The sequence below is a fragment of the Pyrus communis genome, chromosome 3 (assembly GCF_041283825.1).
Source record: "Pyrus communis isolate YQ-2024b chromosome 3, ASM4128382v1, whole genome shotgun sequence".
NCBI lineage: Eukaryota > Viridiplantae > Streptophyta > Magnoliopsida > Rosales > Rosaceae > Pyrus > Pyrus communis.
In genome coordinates, this window is record NC_142567.1 from 27,729,315 (window position 1) to 27,749,402 (window position 20,088).

The window sequence follows — 20,088 nt, forward strand, 5'->3', positions numbered from 1 at the left end:
GCCTTGATGCTTGTTTTAAGCCGTATATTGACTTATTGAGCTTGCATACCATACTTTCCTTCCCCCTTTCAACAAATCCAACAGGTTGCTTCATATAAATGTCTTCTTGTAGATCGCCATTAAGAAAAGCTGTTTTTACATCCATTTGATGTAACTCAAGATCAAAATAAGCAGCCAAGGACATTATAACTCGCATAGAATCTTTAGAGGAAACTGGAGAGAAAGTGTCATTATAGTCGATTCCCTCTCTTTGAGTAATCCCCTTAGCAACCAACCGTGCTTTATATCTCTCAATTCTTCCATTAGCATCCCTTTTAGTTTTATATACCCACTTGCAACCTATTGGCCGAATTTCAGAGTTTGAATCTACCTGTGTCCATACTTGATTTTTGAACATAGATTCTAACTCATCATTCATAGCATTATTCCATAGAACTGATTGAGGACCTTCAATTGCTTGAGTATATATGAGAGGGTCATCACTGTCACCTATGTCGAACTCACACTTTTGCAGATACACATAATCACTTGTCTCAGTGGATTTTCGAGCTCTTGTGGATCTTCTGATTTCAATATGAGATGGAACTGATGCTAGTGATTCTTCAAAGGGAGTCAATATTTCAGGTTGTGCTAATTGATCGACCTCCGCAGTGTTGTCAACTTGAACCCCTAATTCTTCACTCATATCCTCTGTAGCAGACGTTAATGGATTAGAAAACAATGGAACTTGAGTGTAGTCCATTGCCACATGGTCATCACCATCTTGATGTATCTCTTTAAATACAAAAGTTTCCCTTGACAAATGTGAGACATCTTGATCCTCCAAAAAAACTGCATTATTTGTTTCCTGGATCCGAGTGTGACTTTGAGGGATATAGAACCTGTATCCTTTTGATTTCTCAGGATAACCAATGAAGTAACATGACTGAGTCCTTGGATCCAGCTTTCTTTCATTAGGATTATAGAACCTAGCTTCTGCTTTACAACCCCAAACATGAAAATAAGTAAAACTGGGAACTCTCCCATGCCATAACTCATAAGGTGTGGTAGACACTGCCGTGCTTGGAACTTGATTCAATATATGATTAGCTGTTTTCAAAGCCTCTCCCCACAGGAATCCTGGCAATTTTGATCTTGACATCATACTTCTCACCATACCAATGAGGGTCATGTTTCTTCTTTCAGAAACACCATTCTGTTGAGGCGTTCCAGGTGTGGTGTAGTGCGCCACAATCCCATTCTTCTCGAGATAGAGCGCAAATTGACCCTTTTGTTGCCCGGATTCAGTGTACCTGCCAAAGTATTCACCTCCCCTATCTGATCTAACAATTTTTATGACCTTCCCTAACTGTTTTTCTACTTCTGTTCTATATTTGACAAAACAACTAAGGGCTTCTGATTTCTCTGTAATAAGAAAAGTATAACCGAGCCTAGAAAAATCATCAATGAAGTTGACAAAATACCTATGACCACAAATTGTTTTGACTGGGAAAGGACCACAAATGTCAGTGTGTATGATCTCTAATAGCCCTTGACTTCTCTTAGCATCCATTTTTCTGAAATTAGTCATTTTTCCCTTTAAACAGTCAACACATTCATTTGCAGAAGTAAAATCTAATTTTGGAATCAATTCTGCCTTTGAAAGTTTCATTATTCTTTCTTTAGAAATGTGCCCTAGCCTTTTATGCCAAAGAATATAAGAAGTGTCAGTTCCTAGCGTTCTTTTGAAACCAACATTCAAAATTGAGTGATTATTTGACTCTATTGAACATTCTAAACTCCACAGATTGTCAAATAGAAAGGCAGTACCTAAAACAGAATCTAGATAGTTCTTTTTAAAGATTTTCAAACACTCATCATTAGCAAAGAAAGCAAAACCGTCCTTGACAATTTTAGAGGCAGAAATTAAGTTTCTTCTCATCTTTGGCACATAGAGCACATCTTTTAATTTTAAAACAAAACCAGAAGTTAACTTTAAATTCACAATCCCTATCGAATGAACTGCAACCCTTGTCCCTTCCCCTACATAAACATTGTATAAAGTATCATCAACTTCCTTTTGTTTTTGAAAACCATTTAAAGAGTTAGTTATATGTACTGAGCATCCAGTGTCAAACCACCAAGAATCAACAGGTACTTCACAAAGGTTTGATTCAACACAGACAAGTACTTGTTCCTTTTCTTTACTCTTCACATAATCTTTGAAAATTTCACAGTTGACTTTTAAATGCCCTTTAGTCTTGCACCAAAAACATTTTAGTTTAGACACATCTTTAGGTCTAGGTTTAAAGTTGATAGATTTTCTAGGGGAGTTATTTACTTTAGCAGACATATTGAATTTGTTAGAATTCTTACCAGGACCTGAAGAGCTGCCATTATTGAATGCTCTCTTATCTCGACCAGATTGCACATAATTTGCTTCTTCGATCTCCTTGCCTTTCTCTTGCTTCTGCCGAGTTTCCTCTTGCACACATTGTGCAATCAATTCATCTATGCCCCAGTTCTTGTCCTGAGTGTTGTAAGAGACCTTTAATTGATTATACTTGGTAGGGAGAGCTTGAAGGATCATGAATACAAGCTGTTTTTCACCAATGTTTATGTCCATAGAGTTTAGCTTCTCGGCAGCATCTGACATTTTCATTATATGGTCCCTTATTGAACCAGTACCTTCAATCTTGTACTGAGTCAACACAGACATATACTGGCTTACTTCTGCCTTCTCGGACTCCTTAAATTTCATTTCAATTGCAGCCAAATATTCCACAGCAAGCTCTGGTTTCTTAATTCCCCCTCTGATAGTGTCAGTCATTCCAGCTTCTATGATGGAAAGTGCTACCTTATTAGCTCTTGACCACCTCTCAGAATCTGACTTCTCAGCTCTGGTGCTTTGATCACTCATAACAGGCTTGGGATTTTCAATTGCTATATCAAACTCATTGAGAGTCAATAGCAAGTTGATATCCCTCCTCCACTTCTTGTAATTACTACCGCCAGTAAGGATCGGAATATTTGCTAAGTTTAAGGTCTTCATTGATATTGCAGACATCGATGAACCTGAAATCACCATATGAACATTCAAAGTTCTGATTTCGTTTCACAGTCTATTGCACATCAAAGCTTTATAACTAATATCCATATATACAATCTTAACAACAACCAGATTAAAGTCACAATAAACACAATCAAGAAAGCACAAAACTGTTTAGACATGAACAATCATAATCACACTAACCTGATGAACCTCCATTGGTAAATACCATTGCAGCAGATGTCCAGATTCTGTATGCTGCAACTCTTCTCCTCTCTGGCAGAACTCTTAATGCTCTAACTAAGAATAGGGCTTAGTTCTTTACTGAGCGCACGTCCCCGAGAGCAGAGATTGCAGCATATATATATATATATACATCTCCTAATCCAATGAGGATTTCCTATTACAATCCACTTAGGAAACAACTCATGTTTCCTAGTCTATATCAGTTCTTCTCCATGACAGATTCCTCTATCAACAAGAACTTACATTCATCTTCCTATAAGGCTTTCTTATATTAATCGGACCAAATAGCTGATGCTAGTTCACCAAATACTCATGTTCATATTCTTACATCTCCGTCACTATGAACATCGAAACTCCCGTTACATTAATCTCCCAACCACTCTTTACCACCTCACGACATCCCTCTTGCTCAGACCAACGTTCTCATAACGAAAGCTCTTCCTACCTTTCATGCGAATTCTGCCATCCCACCCAACAAGTAACGGTGTATGATTCGAAGTTGATTTCTTAAGATGGTGAACCTTAAAACCTGGAAAAAGATCCATCCAAGATTGATTCGCTACAGCCCTATCAAGCCTGACTTTGATTCAGCCATCACGCGTCCTAAACCACGTAAATTTATTTCCCACGAAACCCAAATACAAAAGCTGAAAAGAGCATCCCGAAACCCAGCAATTTGCCTTCCATCTAACGGATTGTGCCACCCTCCTGTTCATGTTCAAACAAAACTTCATTGAAGTCTCCCAAACAGAGCCACGACAAATTCCCATTTCGCGCTAACGTTTCCATCAAACTCCATGTTTTAACTCTCTCACGAACCACCGGAAAGCCATAAGAAAGGTCACACGCCAATAATTCACATCACCAATACCTCCCACATCCATATCAATATGATTCTGCCAGTAGGAACGCAGACTCAAATATCTCCTGTTTCCACAACACACATAAACCCCCTCCTCGTCGCCGACTCGGAATGGAGAAGACGAAATCAAAGTATAGTTTCAATCTATGTTTTTCCATGCTTATACCATTACTTTTGGTTTCGCACAGTAAAACAATATCGGGATCTTCACTGTATATATACCTTTGGAGTGCCTGAACTGCACGGAGCTTCCCAAGCCCCCTGCAGTTCCAACTAAGGCAACTCATTGAGACCGGCGGGATTGACGCTCGTCAGTCTCCGCCGATGAAGATCTAATACCTCCATTCGAATCAAATTTGCGCCTTGAAACAAATGTAGGGAGAGCATCGTCATCGTCATCGTCAGGAGTACACCGTTTTCCTAACTCCTGGGGTAGCCTCCAACAAAGCCGGTCTCGACCTAGACACCAAAGATGCATCCTCACGCCGACTTGGTTTTGACAATTTTACGTGGCCTCCTCTTTTTCTGAAAATTACCCTCAATTATTGGCAGTAAATTGAAAGGGTCCGGCCCCAGAGTGAGCTCCCAGTGATTCGTCACTGCTGCACTACAGTCTGACAGAGGTTGCCACCTATCTTCCAAAACCCCCTCTAGAACAATCTGTTTGTCCTTCATGATGCTAGATGCGGACAAAGCCCGCCCGCCTTCCATCTCCCCAAAACCAAACCTTCCATAGCTCGAAGAAAAAGGAGCAGCAGCTGACGGAGAATTTACATTAAGTCTAGCTGGCATTGAGACATGCTGGGACATGATGGTACAATTAGCCGGAACGGCCACATCACTAGTCAGCACATCAACACCAACCCCTTCTTTAAAAGTCGACGTCACTAGATCCGGAGAAATTATTAGACCGTCAGTAATTGCGTTCAAATCCTGTTGGTCAACCATCATCTCATCTGTAAGTGGTAATTCATTTAAATCAGGCAATAAGGAAATATGGGATTGATTTTCCTCTGCAATCGGAGCCAAATTATTGTTTCCTTCCAAACTTCCCTCCGTACCATTAGGAACAGCCCTAGCCTTCTCGCCACCATGCTGATCTTCCATAACCCCCCAACTGTCAGCCCATCATCATCATCGGCCAACGGTGCCGTCATCCTCCAGGGTCGGGAACCTTCCAAACCAAACCGTTTGCCATGTGGTTTACGATAACCTTCCCCATTTACATGTTCCTGAAACCAGCGACCATAAGGCTTAGCAAGATCATCAGCGTTCTCCTTTTTACATAGTTCACAAAGCTCTTCCATATGATCCATCATACCACACAGAAAGCATGTGGAAGGAAGCTTTTCATAACGCACTGCAACGTCAACAGCTTCATTCTCTAGCTTAATCAAAAGACTTCTACGGAGGGGTTTAGTAATATCGATCACCGAACGAATCCAAAGGATACTACCATTTAGCTCTTGCTTCCTACTTTGATCAGTCACAACGTAATCTCCGATATGATTACCAATAAATTGACCCATCTGACGAGTCATGAAAGGAAGAGGTAGCCCTTTTACCTGCACCCAGAACTCTTGACGTTCGAGCGGGATGCTTGACTTTCGTTGTTAAAGTGAATATTATGCTTGTTGGGTTTAACAGAAGCTAAAGCATCTCCAAAGGAGATGCCAAAACAGTTACATAGACATATAACAGTAAAAAATGACAGTAAACTCTCTCCAACTTAGCCTTCAATTTCCTACGTGGCCTTAAGTCAATTAAAGGCAAAGCCTTTTACTGTTAAATTTGACAGCAGATATCCAATTTATTAAATAATTTTTTAATAGATTAATATAATATATAATAAATGTTGTTGTGTTTTTCAAGTTTTTGATTGGTTGTGCCAATCATTGAACCCCACAAAAGATTAAAAAATTTAATAAATAATATTATTATTTGACATATTGGGTGGAACAAAATATTATATAAAATGTCAAATTTTTACATAAGCTATTAAATATCATTTTGATGTTTAAAATTTGACACATCTTTTGGAGATGCTTTACATGGGATTTTATTTGGATGTTACATGTGCAAGTATACGAAGGAGTGGCTTTCTTTTAGTTTGGAAGAGTGGAAGACAATTGAATTGGTTTAGAAGTTGAGAGATTTTTCAATGTGATCGGTATACAGGTGGTTTACTACGTATTACCATACAAATTGTGAGATATATATGTTAAAAGGTTAATAACTTAAAAAATAAAATTTTCTACCGTTCCTATTAAAATAAGTGATGTACCATTTATATTCTCGTGATAACTAAAAATTTCATGTTTTAGCATGAAGGAAAGGAAAGTGGAAAGAGAAAGTGCAGATTCTAGCCCATGGTCACTTTATTTGTGTTTGGGAGAAATCACCACACAAGGCTGAAGAAAGGCGAGAAGGAGAGCAAATCCCGCCGGGAAACTCCAAATTCCGGCCAAAATCATCGGAATTCAACCTTAAGCCAAGAGATAAGTTTAATCGTTTTCTCATGGGCTTCATTTCTATGTAAGTGGTTCCTTGAATTCGTCACATACAGATTTGGGTTAACTTTATATTCTTGTTTGTAATCCGATTCGTGTAATATATGTCGAGGTTTCGAGCTGATGGCGTCGAACTGAGATCGTGGCGGTAAATTTTAGGCGTCGAAGACCAGTTTTGGAGGTATTGGGGTAAAAATCTAAAACCCTACCTTGATTTAACTCCCTCTTGATTTTATGAGGCTATGCTATTTGTGTGAACTGTTTTTTTGGTTAATTTTCGAAGTAGGGGCAGATTTTGTTGGTATTTTACAGTTTACTAACTCAATACCAAAATATGTGGGTGATAAGTTTACAAACTCTATCACACCTCTTTCACTTTGCACTCTCAAATAAAATTGGACAAAGAAAGAAATAGAGAAAGGAGGGAAGCAACAAGCTTTGGCAAAACACTTGGACTTTGATATATGAAAAGGTTTACAAACTGTTGGAATAAGAAAGCTTACAAGCTTCTTCACAATTGGAAGTGGGATTCGGATGGGATGATTTACAATGCTTGAGAGCTTGGGTATTTATAGCAAACCAAATGATTAAACTAAGATTATTTATTACCACACAAAACACATTAATTGCACCTAATAATTTTTATTCAACCATACCTAACATTGCCTAACTTTCCATGCCTAACTTTGACATTGATTTTCAACAATAGCAACCTGTTTTGATTTGAATTTCCAACACACCTCCTCAAATCAAAACGCCTTCATTCCTAGCATTTCACGCAGTAGCCGGAATGTTTCAATTGGCAATGGCTTTGTGAAGATGTCTGCCACTTGTTCCTTGGTGTGACAGTAGACAAGTTCAATTGTCTTTTGCTTCACATGGTCCCTTAGAAAATGGAACCTGGTATCAATGTGCTTGCTCCTTCCATGTTGAACAGGATTCTTTGCAAGTTTGATTGCAGACACGTTATCTACATGAATCACAGTCGATTCCACTTGTGGATGACACACTGACTTCAACAGATTTCTTAACCAAATTGCCTCACACACGGTTGAGGCTACAGCAACATACTCGGCTTCACATGATGACAAAGCAACAATTGATTGCTTCTTTGAAGTCCATGAGAAAGCTGTTGATCCTAGAAAAAACACATAGCCAGTTGTGCTTTTCCTTTCATCTTGGTCACCTCCCCAATCACTATCTGAATAACCAAATAATTTTGCATCTTCACCAAAATTATAAAATAGACCATAGTTTAGAGTACCTCTTATGTACCTCAAAATTCTCTTGGCGGCCAGCCAATGAGACTCACTTGGTGTTTCCATGTATCGACTCACGAGTCCAACACCATAAACTATATCAGGTCTTGTGATTGTAAGGTACCTTAGGCTTCCAACGAGGCTTTTGTACACTGTTGAGTTTACAAATTCACCCTCTCCTCCTTTGGACAGCTTCAATCCAGTTGCGACTGGGGTATTGACAGTGTTGCACTTGTCCATATTGAACTTCTTCAATATGTCTCTCATGTACCTTTGTTGAGAGATGCAGATACCATCACTTTCTTGCTTCACTTCTATGCCAAGAAAGTATGACATTAATCCATTGTCAGTCATCTCGAATTCACTGAACATGGATTGCTTGAACTCATGGAACATTGCCTCATTGTTTCCTGTAAACAATAAATCATCTACATAGAGACAAATAATTAAGAACTCCCATTTTTCACCATTCTTCATGTAAACTGAATGCTCGTATGGACATTTCTGAAATCCATTTTGGTGAAGGTAGTTGTCGATCCTTGAGTTCCAAGCTCGTGGTGCTTGCTTGAGGCCGTACAAAGCCTTCTTCAAACGATACACCTTATCTTCTTCTCCTTGTACTTGGAAGCCTTCTGGTTGTTCCACGTACACTTCTTCCTCAAGTACTCCATTAAGGAAGGCTGACTTGACATCTAGTTGATAAATTTTCCATTTATGATGTGCGGCAAGAGAGATTAGCAATCTTACCGTGTCAAGTCTCGCAACTGGAGCATAGACTTCATCATAGTCCACTCCATACTTCTGTTTGTAGCCCTTTGCTACAAGCCTTGATTTGTATCGATCCATACTCCCATCTGCAGTGCGTTTGATCTTGTAAACCCACTTGACACCAATAGCCTTCTGATTTGGTGGGAGCTTTGTCAGCTCCCAAGTGTCATTCTTCTCGATGGCATGGATCTCTTCTTCCATGGCTTTCTTCCAACAATCTTCTTCCACAGCTTCATTGAATGAGAAAGGCTCGTGGTCTGCATACAAGCAGAAAATGTTGGTTTCTTCTTCTTCTTGTTGTCCATAAATCTCTGTGAGACTCCTTAACCTCACTGGAGTTGAGGAGCTGCTTTCCTCACTAGATGTAGGACCACTCCTTGCAATTCTGTGCACTGGAGTTGTTGTGATTGTTTGAGCAGGCTGTTGCTCAATCGGTGGTACAACTTCTGGTTCTTCAAAATCAGTGGAGACGATCTTCTCTTTACTGACTTCTTTGTTGTTCCACGTCCATGTCTCTTCCTCACTGAAGATGACATCTCTACTAACCACTAGTTTGCCAGTTAGTGGGTTGTAGAGCTTGTATGCCTTGGACTCTTCACTATAGCCCACAAACACACACTTCTCACCTCTATCATCAAGTTTCCTCCTCTTGGCTTCTGGAACTTGAGCATATGCAACACACCCAAAAATTCTTAGGTGTGTAACATTCGGCTTGTATCCACTCCAAGCCTCTTGTGGTGTCATCCTCTTGACACTCTTTGTTGGACATCGATTCAACAAATAAATCGAACAAGCTACAGCTTCTGCCCATAACTCTTTTGGCAAATTCTTCTCCTTAAGCATGGACCTTGTCATGTCAAGGATGGTTCGATTCTTTCTTTCGGCTATCCCATTTTGCTGTGGGGTATAGGCAGCAGTAAGTTGATGCCTAATTCCTTGCTCCTTGCAGTATGCTTGGAAAGCATTCGAGGTGTACTCTCCACCTCTATCTGATCTCACAGCCACAAGCTTGTGGTTACTTTCTGCCTCTGTGAGTGCCTTGAACTCCTTGAAAATTTTTAGGGCAGCTGACTTCTCCTTGAGAAAATAGACCCAAGTCTTTCTACTGAAATCATCAATGAAGGTAATAAAATACCTATTACCTCCATAAGACATGGGATCCAATGGACCACATATATCTGTGTGCACCAACTGCAGTGGTGCCTTTGCTCTCCATGTATCACCAACAGGGAACGATAGTCGTGCTTGCTTGCCAAGCACACAACCTTCACATACTTGGCGTGTGGCTTCAATCTGGGGTAGACCACGAACCATTCCTCCACTTGACAGCAACTTTAGGCCATTGAAATTAAGATGGCCAAATCGAAGATGCCATTTCCATGACTCATCTTCCATTACACCGATGTTGCAGCTTCCAATCTTTGTGTTCAAATTCAACGGAAACATCCGGTTCTTTGACATTCGAACACGTGCAATAAGCTTTCTCCTTGCATTCCTGAGAGTGAGAAGCATGTTCTCCATATGTATAATGTACCCTTTCTGGAGCAGTTGACCAATGCTCAGAATGTTGCTCTTCATACCTGGTATGTAGTAGATATCGGAGATGTATTCTTCTCTTCCATCCTTCTGGATGATCTTGATCTTCCTTTTGCCTTCAACTGGCAACTTTGAGGAGTCACCAAGACTTACAGATCCATAGGCCCCTTTTTTGAGTTCGGCAAAAAACTCCTTCTTTCCACACATGTGATTGCTTGCACCAGAGTCCAAATACCAAACATCTTGTTGGCTACTGGAATCATGGTGTGCTAGTAAGACTGTAAGTTCTTCATCAGTATTTCCACTTGATTCTGCCATGTTGACATGCTCACCATTTTTATGTGAACATTCATTGGCATAATGTCCATATTGCTTACAGTTGTGACACTGGATATGCGCCTTTCCTCGAGTAGATCTCCACTCCTGAGACTGACCTTGATTTTGTGCATAGCCTCGACCTCTTCCTCGGGCTCGTCCTCGGCTACGGTTGGATGAGCTCCCACGACGTTAGTTCCACTGCCCACGACCTTTATTTGGTTTGTCAATATTCAACTTTGACTCCAAAGCTTGCTCTAGCGTTGTGGGGCTTGCATTCTTCTGAATGCGTTGCTCGTGAACTAGGAGGGATCCTAGTAGCTCTTCTGCGCTCATCACCTCCAAATCCTTGGATTCCTCAATGGCAGTCACCACATGCTCAAACTTAGATGTGAGTGACCGGAGTATCTTCTCCACAACTCGTACTTCATCGAGTCTCTCGCCATTTCTCCTCATCTGATTTACTATCACAATGAGCCTTGAGTGATAGTCGGAGATGCTCTCCCCTTCATTCATATGAGCAGTTTCAAAATCTGCTCGAAGTGATTGTAACCTCACTTTCTTGACTCGATCTACTCCTTTGTAGATTGTACTGAGTGTATCCCATACTTGCTTGCTCGTTGTTGCTTCTGCAACCTTCTCGAACGTTGAATCTTCCAAACCCTGGTATAGAAGATACAGCGCCTTTTGGTCCTTCTTTCGTAAGTCCTTGAGAGTGTTCCTTTGATCCGCAGTATATACGGCTTCTTGCTCGGCAGTGGGTACAACATACCCACTACTGACAACTTCCCATAGCTCCTGTGATCCAAACAATGCTTTGAATTGGATGCACCATCTTTCATAATTTTCTTTCTTCAATGTGGGAACTTGGAGTTGCACTAAGTTGGACGCCATAACTGCTGCACCTGCCAGAATGGTATTCTGGCTCTGATACCAATTGTTGGTATTTTACAGTTTACTAACTCAATACCAAAATATGTGGGTGATAAGTTTACAAACTCTATCACACCTCTTTCACTTTGCACTCTCAAATAAAATTGGACAAAGAAAGAAATAGAGAAAGGAGGGAAGCAACAAGCTTTGGCAAAACACTTGGACTTTGATATATGAAAAGGTTTACAAACTGTTGGAATAAGAAAGCTTACAAGCTTCTTCACAATTGGAAGTGGGATTCGGATGGGATGATTTACAATGCTTGAGAGCTTGGGTATTTATAGCAAACCAAATGATTAAACTAAGATTATTTATTACCACACAAAACACATTAATTGCACCTAATAATTTTTATTCAACCATACCTAACATTGCCTAACTTTCCATGCCTAACTTTGACATTGATTTTCAACAATAGCAACCTGTTTTGATTTGAATTTCCAACAGATTTGTGGTGGGTTGGTTTTGAAATGGTGAATTTTTTCGTTCTTATTATACTTGTTGGGTTTAACAGAAACTAAATGAGATTTTATTTGGAAGTTACGTGAGTAAATACATGGAGCAGTGGCTTTTTTTAGTTTGAAAGAGTGAAGATAATTGAATTGGTTTAGAAGTGAGGGGTAGATCAAAAGATTTTTCAGTGCACTGGAAACACGGCCTAGCACATCAAGTGTCAAGACATAATCGGTTGGACGCTTAAACATTTAAACTTCTCCCCAATTATGTTATGACATAACTAAGGGAAAATACATACGATTTTCGACTCTTCGTATTTCGCCCTTGTATTGAATATGTTCACCAACCCTATGAGCTTCGATTTTGAACTCTTATAAATGCGTTTAGTTTTATAAGAGATCCTTTTCCAGTCCTGATATTTCTCTGTTAGTTGTTGCTTCGTAATGGTTCTCTCTCTTTTGTTGTTATTCTTTGCAGTGGAGAAGTTTTCCAGTTATACTCTTGATTTCCTGTATCAGTTCATCTCTCAAAGTTTCCAAGCAATGGCACAGGACTGCGATTCTTCATCCTTGGTTCACCTCAATGTGGGAGGGAAGAAGTTTTCCACCACCGTCGATACTCTAACTCAGCGTCAACCCGACTCCATGCTTGCTGCAATGTTTAGCGGTCGACACACTTTGTGCCAAAATAAGAAGGGATATGTTTTTATCGATAGGGATGGCGAACATTTTCGGCACATTCTTAACTGGTTAAGAGACGGTGAGATTCCTAAATTAGAAGCTTCCCAATATGCAGAACTTGTTAAGGAGGCAAAGTACTATCAACTACTAGGGTTAGTTGATGGAATACTTGATGTCCTGAACAGTAAGGAAGATAAGAAGTTGGATGCAGATTTTACCCGTGCCGAGGTTATCAACCACATATATTCAACAACGAAGTGGTCTACACGCTTGGAGAATGGCACATTTAAGCTTTATTTTCGAGGGGTTAATCTTTCTGGCCTTAATCTTTCAAAACTGGACCTGTCCAATGTCAACTTCAGCTATGCATGTCTGAGACACGTGTGTTTCTCAGGTGCAAATATTGTATGTTCTAATTTCAACTACGCTGATGCTGAAGGTGCTACCTTTGACAATGCATGTTTGGTTGGTTCTACTTTTTCTGAAGAAAATCTTCGAGGAGCTTCTTTTGTGGGTGTTGAACACTACAATCTCGCTGGGGCATCTTGCGTGGAAGATTGTAGGTACTGAAAGTTATCCTTGACAATGTTGATCATGTTAGAAGTGCTTTTGGGATGCTATATGAATCTAATTTTTATTTCTTTAATTTAAACCACTTGCAATGACACACCTCGACCGAGATCAGGGCGTGCTGGCCGTCACACGAAGGTGACGTAACCATGTGCGCGTGCGGAAGCTAATGAGAAGGTAAAATAAAAGTACTAACAATTAAAAACCTAATAGCATACAAAGTACTAGTGTATGTGAGACACAATTCAGAGCAAGTCTACAACAGTCCGAAAGGAAAAGATACGACATATGTACACCCGAAGGTGACCCTACAATGGTGAATGTCTGTCAGAAATGCCGGGACGCCCTCTGGGATAAACCACCGAACTTGCTAGACCACTAGAACCTGGAGGGGCGCAAAAACAAAAGCGTGAGTGGGCAAAAACAAAGTTCTTTGAAAACTCTTTAGCAAAATACATTCTAACCACTCGCCGTAAAACCTGTATACTTCCCAGAAAATGAACATATATACGTATGTATAGATATGTCAATCATGCTCCACCATATGCCATTCATGCTCACAATATGCCATTCATGCTTAAGAATATGCCACAACAGAATCTCATAATCAAATATAAATGCTCAAGCGTAATTCACATCAATAACATAAAATCTGGCAGCCGGGAGTCACCTAACGTGACATGTACCGCTGCCTATAGAGCTCCAATCTCAACTCAACATCTGAATCTGCACACGAGTCGGAACCACCTAACGTGGTCTGTACGACAGGACTGGGTGTAATATATACGCTCTAGTGCTACGATCACGTGAAGACTATGCGAATAATCGCGGGTCACCTACGAGTCGGAACCACCTAATGTGGTCTGCACGACAAGGCTTGCACCTAACTTGGATCCAAGGCGAGCGTGTGGTGCTGGTGAACATCACGTGAAGGACTCTGCCCCTCTCTGGGCGGGAGCACTAACACCGGGGGTGCAGATTATGAGCTCTCTAAGCATCTCAAACTACTATTGCATACAAACATAAATACCACTTACCTGGCACTTACCTGTGCGTCCACAGCACCAATACACATATATAAATGTATGCCATTACTAATGCATGTGATGATGCATAAGTATTAATAATAAAATGTATGGCATAAAACAATTATTCTTTTTAATCTATTTCTGGGAATTAATATGTATATAGGTATATACGGAAAACAAAAGCCCACTCACTGATAATTAGAAGGGTCGTAGCCCCCCTGCCTCGAGTGCGTACGCTCGTCCTCGGAATACGAATCACCTAAACGCGACAAAGTTACGAAAACGTTAATTTAAAAGCACCTAAGCAACTTCTCGTAATAACTTCTCATACATTGCTCAAATTGGACAATTGAATATACCAACGTGACCTACACAACCTCAGGATCACACCCATATTTTTAGAAAAAATTTTGGACCACGCACGCGCCCCCACGCGCCTGAACAGGCACGGACCTACGCGCCCCCACGCGCGGCCACGTGCACTGCACACTGACGGTGTCAACAGACGCCGTCAGGAATATTCCGTCAAACTGACGGAATATTCCGTTAAATCTAACCAGATTCCGTCACTGCCATTAGGAATATTCCGTTAGACTTAACGGAATATTCCCCTTTCTTCTCCGGCGAGCCTCCGGCGCCGGCGACGGCGCCGGAAAACTGGGTAATTTTCAAACTAAGTTTTCTCCTTCGTTTTTCAACCAAATTTCACGTTCTTTATACCAAAATGAAGCTTAGGACTAGTAGAATCACGTTGGACTACTTTTAAGGCCTAAAAATCAAGGAATCTTACCTGCAACAACGATCCAAGTTCGGCCAACTTTGCACAGGACGATCCCGACGTCCAAACTCACCCAACGAACCACTCCGAGGCTCCTTGGGACCTCACAAACACATCTACAAGCTTAGAAATTCCAAAAACACACTAGTTTAGGTTTGCATGAACAATGTTTCAAATCGGCCATTGTTGAAACGACGTGAAAACGTTAGATTTCTTACCTGGAATTGGTATGGTTGTGCTCCTCACAACCTCACGAGTTCAATGGTATAATTGGTTTCTTGTTTGGTGAAGATTTGATTGGGTTTGTGTGTAGTCCGTGTGTTTGTATGAAGAAGAAGAGGAAATGGAGCTCGGGGAGAGAGAGAGAGGCTGAGAGACAGAGTGACAGAAAGTGAGGGAAAGAGGGAGGGAATCCCGGGAGAAAAGAAAGGGTATGAGTGTGGGTGGTCCTACACACCACACCATACAACACAAAACTACCCGTAAGTTTAACGAACTAAGGGGTAAAATCGTAAATTCACACGTACGTTAAAATGAAATTTGGGAAGGGATGTTACAACCTACCCTCCTTAATAGAATTTCGTCCCGAAATTCAAAACAACCTCATTTAACCCCTAGTGATCGAAAAACAATCTAGGATACAAATCCCTCATCCTATTTTCTGTCTCCCATGTCGCTTCTTCAACCGAATGATTCCTCCACAAGACTTTCACCAAATTCACCGTTTTGTTCCTCAGAACCTTTTCTTTCCAATCCAAGATCGTTAACGGTTCCTCGTCGTACGTCAAATCTGGAATTATCTCTAACGGTTGAGGAGGTATCACGTGCAATGGATCAGCAACGTAATGTCGGAGCATAGACACGTGAAAAACGTTATGCACTTTAGCCAACTCCGAAGGCAACTCCAACCTGTAAGCTACCTCCCCAACTCTTTCTGTGACTATGTACGGTCCGATATACCTGGGACTCAACTTCCCTTTCTTTCCAAACCGTACAACACCTCTCCACGGTGAAAGCTTTAGAAATACCCAATCTCCGACCTCATACATTCTGTCCGTAGCATGTCGATCTGCTAAACTTTTCTGCCTGTCCTGAGCTGCTTTCAGGTTAGACCTAATTACCTGAACATTTTGAGTAGTCTCCTCGACAATCTCCGGACCTACTAAGACTGTTTCGCCAACCTCTGACCAACATAACGGAGTGCGACAAGATCTACCATACAAAGCCTCAAATGGCGCCATGCCAATACTCGAATGGAAACTGTTGTTGTAAGCAAATTCCATCAAATCTAACCGCTGGTGCCAAGCATCACTGAACTGTAACACTGATGCTCGTAGCATATCTTCCAAGGTCTGAATAGTTCTCTCGGACTGTCCGTCCGTCTGTGGATGATATGCTGTACTGTAAAGTAGTCTCGTACCCAAAGCTTCCTGAAAAGCTACCCAAAACTTCGATGTGAACCGTGGATCACGATCTGAGACGATACTTACAGGGACACCATGGTATTTCACAACCTTTGAGATAAACAATTCCGCTAACCGGCTCAAAGAGTACTTCTCTCTCACTGGAATGAAATGCGCCGATTTAGTGAGCCGATCAACGATCACCCAAATGCCATCAAAGCCATTATGTGTACGCGGCAACTTGTACACAAAATTCATAGTGATATTTTCCCATTTCCACTCTGGAACGGGAAGCGGCTGCAACAACCCAAACGGTTTCTTTCTTTCTGCTTTAACCTGCTGACAAACAGCACATCTGCTCACATACTCAGCTATCTCCCTTTTTATACCCGGCCAATAGTAAAATGGTCGAATGGTATGATACATTTTAGTTGCCCCTGGGTGCATGGCATAAGCCGAGATATGTGCTTCATCAAGAATTTCCTTCTTCAACTCCACATTACTAGGCACGAACATTCTACCCTCTAACATCAACATACCATCAGAATCACGAACTCTGAGATCTCGCCTCCTTCCTTGATCTCGAGCTCGAATTAGTTCTTGAATCTGTTCATCAGCTACCTGAGCTTCAAGCACCCGATCAACTAAGATTGGCCTAACTTGAAAATTAGCAAGCAATGCCACTTCTCGATCTTCTGCTTCTAACCTTACTCCCGTAGCACGCAAGTCCACCAAAAGAGGAATACGACTAGCGTACAACGCATTGATACGGCCATGTGACTTCCTGCTAAGTGCATCGGCTACTACGTTCGCACGACCAGGATGATAGTCAATCATGCAATCGTAATCGCTGAGCAACTCCAACCACCTCCGTTGACGAAGATTAAGTTCCTTCTGGGTGAAGAGATACTGAAGACTCTTGTGATCTGTGAAGATCCTACACTTCTCTCCGTAAAGATAATGTCTCCACAACTTTAACGCAAAGATGATAGCAGCCAACTCCAAATCATGTGTAGGGTAATTCATCTCATGGGTTTTCAACTGCCGCGAAGCATAAGCAATCACCCTACCATGCTGCATCAATACACATCCCAGACCATTCAAGGAAGCATCGCTATAAACCTCGAAATCACCACTATCGTCCGGGAGTGCCAAAACAGGTGCATGAGTGAGACAATGCTTCAATTGCTGGAAACTCTGCTCACACTTATCATTCCACTCAAACTTAACATCTTTCCTTGTTAACCTCGTCAGTGGCAAGGCAATCACCGAAAAATCCTTAACGAACCTCCGATAATATCCCGCCAAACCAATGAAACTTCTCACCTCAGTGACGGTTCGTGGTTGCTCCCAACTCTCCACAGCTGCAACCTTTTGAGGATCAACTAGAATACCTTGAGCAGAAATGATGTGCCCCAAAAATGAAACTTGATCTAACCAGAACTGGCACTTGCTAAACTTAGCATACAATTGGTGTTCCCTTAACCTTTTCAACACCAAAGTAAGATGTCGAACATGCTCTGCTTTGGACTTAGAATACACCAGAATATCGTCAATGAAGACAATGACAAATCTATCCAAGTAAGGCTGGAATACCCGGTTCATCAAATCCATAAAAGCTGCTGGTGCATTCGTCAACCCAAACGGCATAACCAAAAACTCGTAATGACCGTAACGAGTCCTGAACGCCGTCTTAGGAACATCATCCCTACTAATCTTCAGCTGATAGTACCCAGACCTCAAGTCTATTTTAGAAAATACACAAACACCTCTCAGCTGATCAAACAAATCATCGATACGAGGCAATGGATAACGGTTTTTAATCGTCACCCGATTCAATTGCCTGTAGTCGATACATAGCCTCAAAGTCCCATCTTTCTTTTTCACAAACAACACTGGAGCGCCCCAAGGTGAAATACTAGGCTGAATAAATCCCTTATCCACTAATTCCTGTAACTGAACTTTCAATTCCCTTAACTCAGCAGGAGCCATACGATAAGGAGTTAATGAAATAGGATTAGTACCTGGAAGTAACTCAATAGTGAAATCCACATCTCGATCTGGGGGTAAACCAGGTAAATCTTCAGGAAAAACATCAGGGAAGTGTCTAACCACTCTCACATCCTCAATTCTGCTAGGAACAGTCTCTTCTAACACCACATGAGCTAGATACCCCTGACAACCTTTAGACAACAACTTCTTTGCTCGCAAAGCTGAAATAACACCATGTCTTACCCCACTCTGCTCACCCACAAAAGTAACCTCAGGTAATCCAGGACGGTGAAACGTAACTACTTTCCCGTAACAATCAATGTTGGCACGATAGAAGTGCAACCAATCGTTGCCCAAAATCACATCAAAATCGACAATATCTAACGGGATAAGATCCGCGGGCATAACAACACCCTCTACTATCACTGGACATCCTGGGTACATACAATCTACAACACATCTCTCTCCTCTAGGCATAGCGAATTCTAAATCGTACCCTAGAGGTGTGGGGCGAGGTTGCGTTACTTGAGCAAATGTATGAGAAATAACGGAATGTGTAGCTCCACAATCAATTAAGACTCTAGCAAAATAACCAATAATGTTTAACGTACCCATAATCAAGTCCGGGTTGTTCTGAGCATCCTGCAGGGAAATATTGTGAATACGCCCCTGGCCCTGCTGTCGTCCACCCCGACCTCTGCTCGCTTGAACACCGCGACCTTGAGCTCCACGCCCCTGACTGGGCTGACCCATCTGTCTCGAAGACCCTGCACTACTAGTGGCAATCTCACCCTGCTGATACTGTCCTCCTTGGTACCACTAAGAACTACCCGTCGGAGCTGGAGGATACGGCATGTAGTTGCTGGAATACGGGGGATAACCACCTTGTGAATACAGGTCCTGGGGGTACTGATACGGTCCCGGAGCATAGGGAACAACATCACCTTGATAGTGATAGGCACCACCTCTACCTGCTTGACCATAATTACTCGGACCTTGGATTTGCCGAATCGGTGCAGGTGGCGGCATAAAGGTCTGCTGCGGCTTCTGCTGCTGACCCTAGGGACAATTCACCGCTATATGTCCCGCCTGTCCACAAGTGAAACAAACACCGCTGCCACGCCTGCATTCGCCGAAATGTCGGTTATTACATCTACGGCAAAATGGAACTCGGTTTCGACCACCATCACCTTGTCTCTGGCCTCGAGCACCTCCATAAAACCTACCTCCACGTCCTTGTCCAGAGGCACTGAAACCACCACTAGACGAACTTGAACTAGCACCACCCCTTTTAAAGTTCTGAGTTTGGCGAGGCCCAAGCGACACTTGACTTTTTCCTTTGTTATCTTTCTTTTCATCACTGTCACTCGACATATTCTCAGAGTCCTCTATCCTCAACAGTATTTCATAGAAATCCTGGTAGGACTCACAGTGAGTAGTAGTGGCCATAGAACGCCATCTCTTCCTAGTGCCTAAGCGAAAAAGACGAAGCATCTCCGCCGGATTACCAGCGACATCAGGATAGTAACGAGACAAATCAGTGAACTTACGATAATACTCGTTAGCCGTCATCTTTCGCTGTTTCAACTCAGTGAATTCCTGTTTCTTACGGTCAATATACTCAGGGGGTACAAATCTCCTTTGAAACACATCCTTGAAAACATTCCAATCGGTCCTCTGAGCTGGAGTCAACCTACGAAGCTCTTGTTCCCACCAAGCTGCAG

General features: G+C 41.7%; 1 protein-coding gene across 1 annotated transcript; it reads left to right on the forward strand.

The window, feature by feature from the left end:
* The first annotated feature begins 6,532 nt into the window (after positions 1-6,532).
* On the forward strand, positions 6,533-13,239 carry LOC137715983 (FH protein interacting protein FIP2). The gene is made up of 3 exons (XM_068455364.2): positions 6,533-6,671; positions 6,759-6,835; positions 12,391-13,239. The coding sequence occupies exon 3, from the start codon at positions 12,456-12,458 to the stop codon at positions 13,161-13,163; it is 708 nt and encodes a 235-aa protein (XP_068311465.2). The 5' UTR covers positions 6,533-6,671; positions 6,759-6,835; positions 12,391-12,455; the 3' UTR covers positions 13,164-13,239.
* Positions 13,240-20,088: the final 6,849 nt, after the last annotated feature.